The sequence below is a fragment of the Pteropus alecto genome, unplaced genomic scaffold, assembly GCF_000325575.1.
Source record: "Pteropus alecto unplaced genomic scaffold, ASM32557v1 scaffold78, whole genome shotgun sequence".
NCBI lineage: Eukaryota > Metazoa > Chordata > Mammalia > Chiroptera > Pteropodidae > Pteropus > Pteropus alecto.
In genome coordinates this window covers 6,061,749-6,074,459 of record NW_006443124.1, presented here as the reverse complement: position 1 = coordinate 6,074,459, position 12,711 = coordinate 6,061,749, and the positions used below count along the sequence as shown (strand labels likewise).

At 40.2% G+C, this 12,711-nt stretch overlaps 1 protein-coding gene and 1 non-coding gene across 10 annotated transcripts; both read left to right on the top strand.

Moving 5' to 3' along the window:
* Positions 1-638: 638 nt before the first annotated feature.
* On the top strand, positions 639-8,963 carry LOC102890686 (40S ribosomal protein S4). 9 transcript variants are annotated; one of them, XM_006923053.3, is made up of 5 exons: positions 640-789; positions 1,829-1,948; positions 3,450-3,529; positions 4,634-4,703; positions 6,602-8,963. In XM_006923053.3, the coding sequence occupies exon 5, from the start codon at positions 6,656-6,658 to the stop codon at positions 7,445-7,447; it is 792 nt and encodes a 263-aa protein (XP_006923115.1). In that variant the 5' UTR covers positions 640-789; positions 1,829-1,948; positions 3,450-3,529; positions 4,634-4,703; positions 6,602-6,655; the 3' UTR covers positions 7,448-8,963. The 9 variants fall into 9 exon arrangements, with proteins under 9 accessions (XP_015453645.1, XP_006923115.1, XP_006923117.1 ...); XM_015598157.2 differs by having other exon boundaries at positions 679-789; positions 1,910-1,948; positions 6,599-8,963; XM_015598155.2 differs by having other exon boundaries at positions 680-789; positions 1,910-1,948.
* Positions 4,367-4,567, top strand: LOC112472067. The gene has a single exon (XR_003043509.1). It is a non-coding gene; the product is annotated as a small nucleolar RNA SNORA74 (small nucleolar RNA).
* Positions 8,964-12,711: the final 3,748 nt, after the last annotated feature.

The following is a 12,711-nucleotide window of genomic DNA, read 5'->3' as shown; positions in this document are numbered from 1 at the left end:
GGATTATATTTACTTCGAGGGGGTAGGAAATTTTAGTATTCAAAAGAAATGTTGGTAACTTGGCAAGCAATCTGTCCAGACCAAGGTTGTGGCCTCTTTGGCTGATTGTGTCACGGTGCAAGCCTGGCAGTGTTCTTTAGCTGCTGTAACTAAGGATCCCACTGCAGGCACCGTGGATGTGGTTGATCCCCTAGGGTTAAGCCTACAGAAGTGACCAGAGTAATGTACCCAAAAACCTCCTGGAGAAATGCTGAAAACCAAAGTGACCTCGGTGAGGGAGCGATCCATTGGCTGAGTGAGAGCTGCTGGTGAAAGCCAGAAAGAGGATCTGCCTGGGAGGCAGAAAAAGCGTGGGCTGAGCCTACAGGAACAGAAAGGCGCCACACGTGTGAGAGGAACCAGCGTACCAGGGGGCGCTAGGAGTAGGCGGGCAGGAAGCATGGCTGCACTAGTACATACCAGGTTTTCTCTTTAGCAACTCCAAACCCAGGGCCCGTTCCATCCAGAAGTAACAAAGGGGGTGGGAATGAAAAAAAAAAAAAAATGTAGCCCTTGTTTAGATTCCTACTCTTTCTCTTCTGAAGCCCACCTCCTGTGAGGAGTGTGATCACTTATGCCACCGCACACCCATTTTTCCAACCCGCCCTTTCGTGGGCCGGGCTTCCGGGCTCTGAACACCGAGGCCCCGCCCAGTAGCCTAGGCGGGGCTCCACTAAGTTCCCAGCTTCCCTTTTCCTTGCTGCCGCTGCCGGGTTTGGAGCACGCCGGCGGAGCTCCGGACACGTGCGAGTAAGTAAGGGCCAAGTAGGGAGAAGACTCGGAGGTTTACCAAGTCCGGGATTAGAGGCAGCTGTAGGGAGGCTCCTTCTGAGGCACGGGACGAAACTGGGGTTGGTTTCCTCGCGACTCTGGGTTTGGAGGGCATTTTGAAGAGACGCTGGGAGACCGTAGCCTTAGAGTCGCCTTCCGTTTTCTCCCAGCTCTCTTGTCCCTGGGGAGTCACCCAGAGCTGGTCTCGGAGAGCCTCGCTCCCCAGACGCGAAGGCCTGAGACTTTGGAAGGGCTGTGAGGAACACGTGTCCAGGGGAGCTCGGTCAGTTTCTTCAACCCAAGCCCCTGAAAGGGGCAGGCTATTTTTAGATTTGTTTTTAGACTTGGACAATGCGCCCCCTCTAGTTTCCTTTTCCTCTAAATTGTTTGGAGGCGGTTAGGAGTGAAATTAGAGGATGGCTAGGAAAAGGTATATGGTCTTAGAAGCCCTAACCTTATATAAATAAGGCAAATTATAAGGGTGGGTGGGTGGTTGGGTAGGAATGTTTATTAACATTCTTGCAAACATTTTAGTTACTGCTTTCAACCAATGTTGAGGTCTTTGGCAAGACTGGCGACCTGTCTCTCCGTTCCTTTCACATCCATTACTGCATCCAATTATTTTTCTAAAGTTCTGCTTTTTAAAGAGGTCACATAATTGAGGCCCTCTACCTAGTTTTAACTAGTCTTTACAATTTCACTTCTCATTGCTCTCCCAGGGTAATTTCCTTCTCATTCCTATCCATCTCCTTGCCAGGAATGTAGCTGCTGATAATAGCAAGTGTTTATTGAGTGCCCACTCTATACCAGATATTATCCTGTGGGCATAATTTATATTCCGTTTAATCCTACCTACCACCTTGTGTACAGAGTACTATTAATGACTTTCCCATTTTACAAATGAGACTGAAGTACAGAGAGGTTCAGTTAGTCTGCTCTTGGCTGTTAAGTGGTAGAGCCAAGCTTCCTGATACTATTACCTGCTATCGTTTCTGTGACTCAGGCCTCACTGTTACAGGGTTTTGAAGACGGGTCTTGAACAACACACAAGTGTTCACTAACTGGTGGCCTACTCTAACCTAGAGTGCTTTGATTACAGAGGGGCCAGTTGTGGACTTTGGACAAATAACAGTGCCAGGTAAGTGCAATTCCATTTGCCAACCTTTCGCCCCAGCTGTAGGCAGCTGCCTAGGTTGCCTTGTACCTGGGCAAGTGTTAAACTGCTGGGAGAACAGCAGCCAGTAGCTGGTTGGCATTCTGGGCCTGGTTCATGCCAACTCTGTTGTTTAACTATCCCAGATGCCAGCATAGTTGCTTGTCTGTTAAAGTTAAATCTGCAAGAGCATAACTTTGCAGGAAGAAATCGAAAACTCCAAACCTTTCTGAGTAGTTCTGGTCCAACAGGTTTGTCTAGTATGAAGTTAATTGAATCACACTTTGGAAATAGGACAAAGGTAATCAATCAAGCTGTGGAGGGATGTTTAAATAGAGAAGAGGCTTTTTTATTTTGAGTGCCTACAAAGTGCTGAAAAGAGGCCTTATACAGAGAGAAAGCTGATGGGATTTTGCTAATTACACTGAAATCAAAGTTCATGGTTCCTACTCTTCCACCATACAAAGCTAGTCAGGATGATCCCTTCATAGAGGAATGTCATAGCTGTAGTTACCTATGAGAATGCCTTATAGTGAAATGTTGATGTGAATTTTCTTTAAAATTATGAGCATCCTTCTCTAGTTCATTAAAATATAAAAATAGCAATTGATTGAGGGGCTCTAGACCCTAGGCCTAGCTAGAACCATAGTAAGTTCTGTTTTAGGCTGACAGTATATTTGTGTTGGTTTCTTACTGATTTTCGGGAGTGAGTAGAGTTGTTGCCCTTTTGGAGCAGTAAATCATGAGTCCTCTTTGTAGTGATATTGTTTTGGAATGCTAATTTTCTGAGAAGAGATGCTCCTCAGTTTTAAGCAAACACTATCACTCAGGGTGATGTTGGAGATTGTCCAGTAAGGCTGACTGCTTCTGTGAAGTGACATCTTAGTTTCCGTAGGAGGAACTAGTGAGGATGTTGGGAGGTGGAGTTATTTATCAAAACTGGTTTTGTTTTATCAATTTGCTTTCCCTTAAAAGGATTCTCAACTAAATTTTGAGTGCTTTGTATGAATACCTCATGTTCATTGTGAATATAACCTTTTACATATGGAGTCTTAAGACTAGTGATAATCTAGAGGGCTTGGGGGATGGTTAGCTTTAATGGTAACATAGGCAAAAAAAGGCAAATAATGGGAAATAAAATAATTCCTTAGGATATAACAAATATGGTAAATTATAAATGGCAGTCTACGGCCATGCCATCCTGAACAAGCCCAATCCCGTCTGATCTCAGAAGCTAAGCAGGGTCAGGCCTGGTTAATACTTGGATGGGAGGCCACCTAGGAAGACCAGATGCTATAGGTGTAAAAAATAAGGGACTGTAAGATGACAAGGTCCTTGCAATCTGTGAGGTCAACCAAGGGTTGCCTCGCCTAAAAAAAAAAAATTATAAGTGGCAGACTGCATTCTGCTTCCATCTCTACAGAAGAGCAGCCTTAGGAGCTGCTATATTGTCTGGGGTATTGAACAGTGAAATCTTTCTTTTTAGGGTGACTTGAAAGTAGTGCATCCTTGTCCGTCCTGAAGAGGAAATTAGTGGCAGGTGGACAGTCTGTATGGAGTTTTGAGGTAAATGTCTCTATTCATTCTAGCATTGAATTGAACATGTGCCAGTCAAATAGTGTTAGTTGGTGTCCTTCAGGAAACAAATGGGAGGCAAAATCCACCTGTATTTATTTGCCCTCGACAAATTTGGCCACTCATTGAAGGGTTGGGTATGATTTTGATGGTTATGGTCTTGAAGGCATGTAGGTTGAGATTATCTGTATCATTCCATCTGAGGAATTTATAGAGAGGTTGCAAATTCCATGAGGTAAAGGATAGTGTATTTTGCCTTGTTCACTGCTAGATCCCAAGCACAGTGCCCAGCACATGGCAAGAACTCTCTGAATGTTGAATAAAATGACTAAAGGCATGGGGAAAAGATTCTTGTTTCCTATGTGTTTAAAGGATTTGGAATCTTGTTCTAGCGGAGGCTGGTGACCAGAAAGACCAAGCAATAATGAGAAACTTGGAATTTTCAGCCCCATCCCCCACTCTACCAAGAGGGGTAAGGGACTGGAAATGCAGTTAATAATTGATCATGCCAGTGTGGTGAAGCCTCTAAAAATCCCAATAGCACGGAGTTTAGAGAACTTTCTGGTTGGTGAACACATGAAAGTATTAGGAGAGTGATGCACCCAGAGAGAGCATGGAAGCTTGGTATCCCGTCCCATATACCTTGTCCTGTGCATCTCTTCCACCTGGATGTTCATCAGTATCCTTTATCATATCCCTTTATAATTGATCTGCAATCAGTGCTTCCAGACCTCTGTTTTGCATTCAATATTTAATTCCTGGGGATACCTGTATCCATGTCTTCTACCTGGGTGGGCATCTGAAACAAATAAGATGTTTCAGGAATCATCCAGCAGTTGTCAGCTATCCAGGCTAATGTGATGCCTCGGATGGTGTTACACTGTTGGAAGAGCAAGCGCTGCCTTTATTGAGGTCTGGCCTCAAGCACTGTTTTGGTGTTGTGGCCAAGTACCTTTGGGTAGCGTTTTGCACCTCTGAGAGTGGAATAACTCCTCCTGTGGAGTTGGTCCTAGTCTGGGTGCAAACAATTTTTTTTTTCCTGTGAGAAAAGGATCCCATTGAGATCTTGTCATTCTTTTCCTCTTTGAACCCTAGGTGACTTCACCTGAGAAACCTGTGTCCCTTAGGACCTCATATCTGACAGACAGCCCTGTGTAACACCTAGGTATGTAATGTAGGCCATGCCCTATTCCAGAGAGGAGTAAGGGGCTGGAAATAGAGTTAATAGTTGATCATGCCTGTGTAATGAAGCCTCTATAAAAATCCCAATAGCATGGGGTGCAGAGAACTTTCAGGTAGTTGAACATGTGGAAGTGCTGGGAGAGATGTATACCCAGAGAGGGCATGGAAGCTTGGTACCACTTCCCATATACCTTGTCCTATGCATCTCTTCCACCTGGATGTTCATCTGTATCCTTTATCAGATCTTTTTATAATAAATTGTTAAACAGTACATTTTTTTCCTGAGCCTCTGTGAGCTCTTCTAGCAAATTAGGCAAGCCTGAAGAGGAGGTTGTGGAACCTCAGATTTTTAGCCTGTTAATCAAAAGCCCAGGTAACAACCTGGACTTGTGATTTGGAGATGGGGATGGTAGTCTTAAGGAATGTACCCTTAACCTGTGCTATCTGTAGGTACAGATAGTATCAGAATTGAGTTAAATTGTAGGACACCCAGCTGGTGACAGATTTGCTTGGTGTAGGAAAAAAAACCCACACATAAGGTGTCAGAAGTGTAGTAGTGGTATGAGGTTTTCTTTACAGTTGGAAAACTTAAAATTCTAAAAAATTAAAAGTCCAAAGTTAAAAGTAAGCTCTCATTTCCTAGAGCTCTGCAGTGCGACACATGGCTATTTAAATTCACAAAAATGAAATAAAATCAGTTTCTCCATCTCAGCATCTAGTAACTACCATATTGGACAGCTCAGAACATTTCCACCAATGCAGAAAGTATTATGTACACTGCTGTTCTAGAACAGAGATTGGCAAACTTCCTGTAAAGGGCTAGATAATATTTTAGGCTTGTGCATCATATAGTCTATGATGCAACTACTCAGCTCTGCAGTTGCAGTGTAATAGCAGCCATAGACAATATGGCAACAAATGAGCATTACTGTGTTCCAATAAAGCTTTATTTATGGACAGTGAAATTAGAATTTTGTAAAATTTTCAGTGTCACAACAAACTTTTCCCCCCCTCAAGCATTCTAAACTCAAGGGCCTTTTGAAAACAGATGGCAAGCCTCCGGCCTTTACCAACCCTTGTTCTAAATAATGAAATTCAGGCCTTGAGAGTTGACAGCTCATTAGCGACAGATTCAGGGCCAGTACCAACATGTGAAAAATTCCATGTTATCAATACCTTTGCCTTATAGCAAGTCTTTACCATACACCCTTAAACTCTTCATCTCTTAGAGGACATGGGTGATTTTAGTAAATTATCCAGTAGTAGAATAGTCCTTATTACTTCTGTTTGGGATTTATGTATAAAATTGTGTGGGTTACTTTTATCATAGTGGTTCTCTTTTAATGTATACCTAAGGAAGAGGTCCTAAGAAAAAACAGCAGTCTTTAGTTTCCAGCAGAGCCTGATCACAGACTCAGTCCTAGGTTGTGAAATAGAATTGGCTTCTAAGGAAAGAGGAAATATTTATCATGAATAGCCAGAGTTTAAAATATGGGATCTCAAGTTCCTCTGAGCATACAGATTGCCTTCCAGACTATGATAACGCTACCCAGGTGCAGAGACAGGCCCCTGTGTTGCTACTTGAAAAGGGATAATTCATTTGGTATTCATGCCTGTATTTAATACCCTAAGAGGTTTCAATGACTTAATCATGCACAGTAAAATAACTTAATGGGATCTCCTACTTGATAAGTGAAGTTAATTAGTCATCTACTCCCTGTTGGCTTGATTTTTTTATTTTCCTGGTAAGTCTAAGAAAGTGAAGTAAAACATTTCAAAGTTTATTCATTTATAAATGAATAATTTATTTAAAATTTTTTCATTTTTTCTCTTTATCATCCTTTTCCCATACTTCAATGGAAACTGAAATTGGACTAGCAGGGTTACTGGTCTGTAAATATCCAAGCTGCCACTCTTTCTGTGCCCAGTGCAGCCATGGCTCGTGGTCCCAAGAAGCATCTGAAGCGTGTAGCAGCTCCAAAGCATTGGATGCTGGATAAACTGACGGGTGTGTTTGCTCCTCGTCCATCTACTGGTCCCCACAAACTGAGAGAATGTCTCCCACTCATCATTTTCCTAAGGAACAGATTGAAATATGCCTTAACAGGAGATGAAGTAAAGAAGATCTGCATGCAGAGATTTATCAAGATTGATGGCAAGGTCCGGACTGATGTAACCTACCCTGCTGGCTTTATGGATGTCATCAGCATTGACAAGACTGAAGAGAATTTCCGTCTGATCTATGACACCAAAGGTCGATTTGCTGTTCATCGTATTACATCTGAGGAGGCCAAGTACAAGTTGTGCAAAGTGAGAAAGATCTTTGTGGGCACAAAAGGAGTCCCTCATCTGGTGACTCATGATGCTCGCACCATCCGCTACCCTGATCCCCTCATCAAAGTGAACGACACCATTCAGATTGATTTGGAGACTGGCAAAATTACTGATTTCATCAAGTTTGACACTGGTAACCTGTGTATGGTGACCGGAGGTGCTAACTTGGGAAGAATTGGTGTGATCACCAACAGAGAGAGACACCCTGGCTCTTTTGATGTGGTTCATGTGAAAGATGCCAATGGCAATAGCTTTGCCACCCGGCTCTCCAACATTTTCGTTGTTGGCAAAGGCAACAAGCCATGGATTTCTCTTCCTCGTGGCAAGGGTATCCGCCTCACCATTGCTGAAGAGAGAGACAAGAGACTGGCAGCCAAACAGAGCAGTGGGTGAAGTGATCTCTAGGTGATGTGATTGGAAAAGTCTTTATGCCTAATTAGAGCTAAATATAGCATGATTAATTGTCCCCCCCCCCAAAAAAAAAAAATCCAGGCTACCACCTCCTACCATAGGTAGAAGTTAGTAAACATAAGTGCTCCTCTTCGTTGGTCTACTCAAGTTTCAGGCCACAATTCTGTATCATATTAAGAGGGAAAACTAAATTGGGTACAGTAGAGGGCCCCAAGCATTGAGTGCTGTCCTGTTGTCTGTCAATAATTCATTTCCCTTTCAGGGTTGAAAGAAATTGTCTTTCTTTCAATGCAAAATGGATTTTTGCATTGAAATTTTGGATCACATCTCAAATTTTAATCAGGAAAACAAAACCTCAGGAATAAATTCTGCAGGGCCCGAAGGGACACTAAAAGGAGGCTTAGTGCCTAGGAATTCACCCAAAAGAAAACAACATGGTAAGAGCAACTAATTAAGAACTTTAAAAAGTGACAAGGATTCCTGTTAATCTTGTTGCTTAATTGGGACTTAATGAACAGCTCCAGTTAATGGGCCTGTCAATACTCTCTTGGGAAACAATTTCACTGAATTAACAAATCAACTGTAATACTTATAATGTCTGCTTAAAAACATCTTTTTCTTTATTACTATTTTGGAACACTTAATGAGCCAACTTGCTGGGTCACATATTTGTCATTTTAGTGTCTTAAGGCCTGGTTAAAAAGGAGCCCTTGTTACTTTGGCCCTCCCTGTTCTCCAGTAAAGGCCTTTTGGGGTATGAGAATGTTAAGGGTAACTATACTACTACCTGGGTAGGGGGTGATAAAATAGACCTCGAAGTTTATTGTATTTTAGAATAGTTAGAGATTTACAGAAAAGACGTGAAGGTAATACAAAGAATTCCCATGTTCCCCACACCTAGTTTCCCCTAATGTTAACAGTATAGTACGTTTGTCACAATTAATGGGCTAATATTTAGTTAATATTATTAACTAAAGTCCATACTTTATTCAGATTTCCATAGTTTTTATCTAATGTCCTTTGTTCCAGTATCCCATTGAGGATATTACATTTAGTCATGTCTCATTGGGCTCATTCTGGCTGTGACAGCTTCTTAGATGTTCTTTTTTTTTTTGATGACCTAGAGTTTTGAGTCGGGTATTTTATAGAAAGTTCCTCAATAGGATTGAGTTTTTCTCATGATTAGGCTGGGCTTAAAGGATTTTGAAAGGAAGACTACAGAGGTAAAGTGCCGTTCTCATCACATATCAAGAGTATATACTAACAATATGATTTATTACTGTTGATGTTAGCTTTGATCACCTGGCTAAGGTCTTATTTGCCAGGTTTCTCCATTGTAAAGTTACTCTCTTCCACTCAATATTGTACTCTTTGCAATGAAGTCACTATGTACAGCCCACACTTAAGAGAGGAGTTGTGCTCTCCTTAAAAGTGGAATGTCTACATAAGTTGCTTGGAATTTTTCAGAAATAAATTGATCTTTTCTCTATTCAATTTATACCACTGTGGACTCAAGAATATTTATTTTATACTTAGGAAAATAATCTAATAATACTTAATTTTGTTCAGAGTGTTCCAGCTTTGGCCATTGGGAGCTCTCAGTTGGCTCCTGTGTCTTCAATACATCTCCATCATTGTTTTTAAATATTTCTCATTTTATAGCACTATAAGATGCTCTGGGCTCATCTAGTTTTCCTCTCCAATCTCAGAGTCAACCATTTTCTCAAGGAGCCCTGGTTCTTTTATTATTTAGTGGTATTAAAGAACCAAGATCTGGATGCTAGATGTGTTCTTGATACTGAGGTGGTATTGCTTCTAGGCCCTGTCAGCAGAACAATGAAATATATATGTGTGCTAACCAGGATCCATAGTTCATTATCATCTATAAACATTCTATTTTTAATATTCAACACATTTTATCCTATGGTCTTTGAGACTTGTCTTTTATAGCAGATGCCGTAGTTGCCAGATGACTGGTTATTTTTACCTGATGAGCTCACAGTAGAAGATGGGAATTTTGTGTCAGCTGCTGGTAAAAGGGAGGAGCCAAGCCCAGGCCCTAGTGTCCTAATGAGTTGAAGGAGAGTGGAGGTACAGAGCCTCTGAGTTAGAATCTGGGATTCAGAGTGGTAGAGCCTCCTCTCCTTCCCCTCAGTTGTAATTCTCTAGAGAACTCCAGGGGCTAAATAAGGTTGTAATGTGCTGGCCACCCCAGCTAGTGATGGATTGGATATGAGGCAATGAGCAGGAGGGGAAAAGGACAGAATGAGAAAAATTTTGTCCCAGCCTATATAGTACTCCGACTCCTATGGCACCCTGCCCTTTTCTATACTGGGTTTCCATTTCTTGCCCCTGTTATAGTAAGACCCAGTCATGATCTGTTCCTCCAGGGGATTCTTCATAATTTCTCAATCTCTAACCACTGCCTTATTTGTATAATTTCTCCGTGGGTGGGAGAGAGGAAGAGACAATAGTTTATGCTAATTGCTCATCTTGTCAGAAGACTGGTCATTTAACTTAAACCTTTATTAGGGCTTTTATCAACTGAACTCTATTGTAGACATTGGGGATAAATGATAAAACAGTCTCTGCTCACCTTAGCATGGCCTGTCAGGCCTTGCATAGTCTGTCCCTTCTCCCACCTTATCTTTACCACCCTTAGATTCTCTTCTGGGCAAACTGGTTTCCTTCAGTCTTTAATAAGCCTTTTGCTACTGTCTCTGCACATGCTATTTCCTTCCCTTTCTGGTTCCATCTTCCTTCACTGTATCTACATTGAGATCTTAGCTCAGACTGCACTTCTGTTGGAAAAACCACCTTCTCTGACTGACTGAGCACCCATTATATGTCTTTACACCATGTTTTACCACAGAGCTAGACAGATGCCATATGAGTACTTTGATAAGGTATTGACCAACTTCTAAAGGTTTACCTCACTCTCATTTAGCCAGGCAGCCTCAATTCTGACAACTAAAGAGACTCAGCTGGTAAATATTAATATCTGTTTTATAATCTACCCAAAATAGAGTTAAGGCCATAGGCATATCCTGCTTTTCAATATCCCAGTAAGAGTAATGAGAGTGCTGGTTTTGTTCTTTTTTAAAAAATTAGAAACATCATGGAAATAAAGGTGTCAGATTTCCAAATCACTGGCTAATGGACCCTGAATATATAACAGTGCACAACAATTCAAAACTAAATTTAACTTGAAAAAGTAATGGAAATGAGATTTGCAGAGGATTTGTTAAAATTTGAGACCCCTGTTAGCTATATGTATGGGCTTTTGTTACTTTTTGGTAATCTATAAGGACATTTGTGAAACATCTCTAAATTATAACTTGCAGAATCTTAATCAGCAGTCACTGCACTGACAAGTAGGTGCCAGGATAAAGTTTAGAATGAGATTTAAATGGATAATTTTAACACGTTTAGTCTGGGGACCTAAAAAAATGAATAAATCTGTAGTTTTTTAAAAAGATTTTTTTAAATATGCTGCAGAATGTGTGGCATCGTAGAATATTGACAGCATTTACTGTATGTTGACCATGTTCCAGAACTGCTAACTTCATTCTACATATCTCTTAATCCTCTCAACAGTCCAGGATACATATTGTTTGCCCAACAATGGGTCCAGGAACTACTATGTTATTCATTGAATCTGGCTCCAAAGCTAGTGGTTAGTCTGGAGCTTCCATGCATAGTGCCCCCAAGTCTTTCCAACTAATTCTCATAAATATCCACTTGTCTTCAATCACCAACCTCATTCAGACATTTTTCAGGGACTACTGAAATGCCTCTCTTCTTCTGATGTCTTAAAAATGCCAAATACCTTGTTTCAAGCCATCAGTATCTTAACCACTCTTGCTGTAGCTTGAGGAAGATTCCTTTTGCTCATAATATACAGAACATATTTATACATACCTGTTAGCCTTTAAATAGAGGCCCCATATACTTCATCCCTTCTCTCATACCACCCATGAGTCTCAGGTTTTTTACAGTGTCCCTCTGGATGGCCTGAATGGGTCACACATCCCTATCCCTAGTCTTGCCCTATGATAGGGTTTATCACATCCTATTAAAACTCTTTAATGTGTGCCCTACTAAACTATGGGTTCAGTGAGAGTCAGAATAAGAATTTTAAGACATTTAAAAATTCCTTAAGGGTTACTTTTTTAGAACGTGCATGTGAAGTTGAGTTCCCTTTTTGGTGTCACATATATAGTGATATATACCTGCTAAATTAAGGGATAAAGACTAGTAGATACACATTATAAACAATTATACAAGACATTCTTAGTTTATTTAAGAATACATTGAGAATATTTGCAATTTATCTCAAAAATTACATAATCTCCCTACATGCTAAAATGGCATTTGCTAAAATTGCTGACAGTCCAGATTCTTAGTAAAATGTATCTTAATCCCAAAACCTATGTGATGTTTAAAAGGGAAACATTAGCCCTAGAAGTGTTTCTATTAAAAAGCTTTGTTCAAAGGTACCGTTAAAGGCAATTAGGCAAGAGAAGAAAAATGTACAAGTGAGGAAAGAGGTAAAAATCACTTGTAGATGGTAAGTGTACTTAAATACTATGTCAACTGAAGATGGTTCATTGAAGTAGCGAGGAAGTCTGAAGATAAATTGGAAGGAAAATAAAGCTAGGAATATTTAAGGAGACGTATAAGTTATATATGAAGAAAACTTAAAATATTGACAGGACACAAATGAGACCTTAAATGGTAAATTATACCACGACTAAGAAATTGAGCATAAAAATAATTCTAAAGAAAAATAAGTTCTTTAAAATCTGAATAAAAATAACAGGACTGTTTTTGGAACTAGACAAGTTGATTCTAACATTCATTTGGGAAAATAAGTAACCATAATATTGTGCAAAAATTAGAGTCATAAGGGAAAAACTAACTCTACCAGTGTTAAAATATTACAAAATGAATAAAACAGGATTGTACTAGCACATTACTCAATGAATGGAACAGTTAAAGAAGTCCAGATATGGATCCTGAACTATATTAAAATTTAAAAATACAAGAAGAAAAAACAAAAGTAGTTTTTCTTTGTGTAGTGGCTCTGCCTTCTAAGTTAAAAACAAAAGAATACTTGAAAAGAATGGATGATGTGACTAGATTAAATTCTGTATAGAAAAACACTGTGAACAACAACAAAAACCCCAACTGGTAAAAGATGTTTGCCAATGGTTAATTTTTTCTTTAATACAATTTTTATAAGT

Excerpts from the sequence above, each read along its gene's own strand:
- LOC102890686 (XM_015598159.2), top strand. The coding sequence starts at position 6,656 with ATGGCTCGTGGTCCCAAGAAGCATCTGAAGCGTGTAGCAGCTCCAAAG.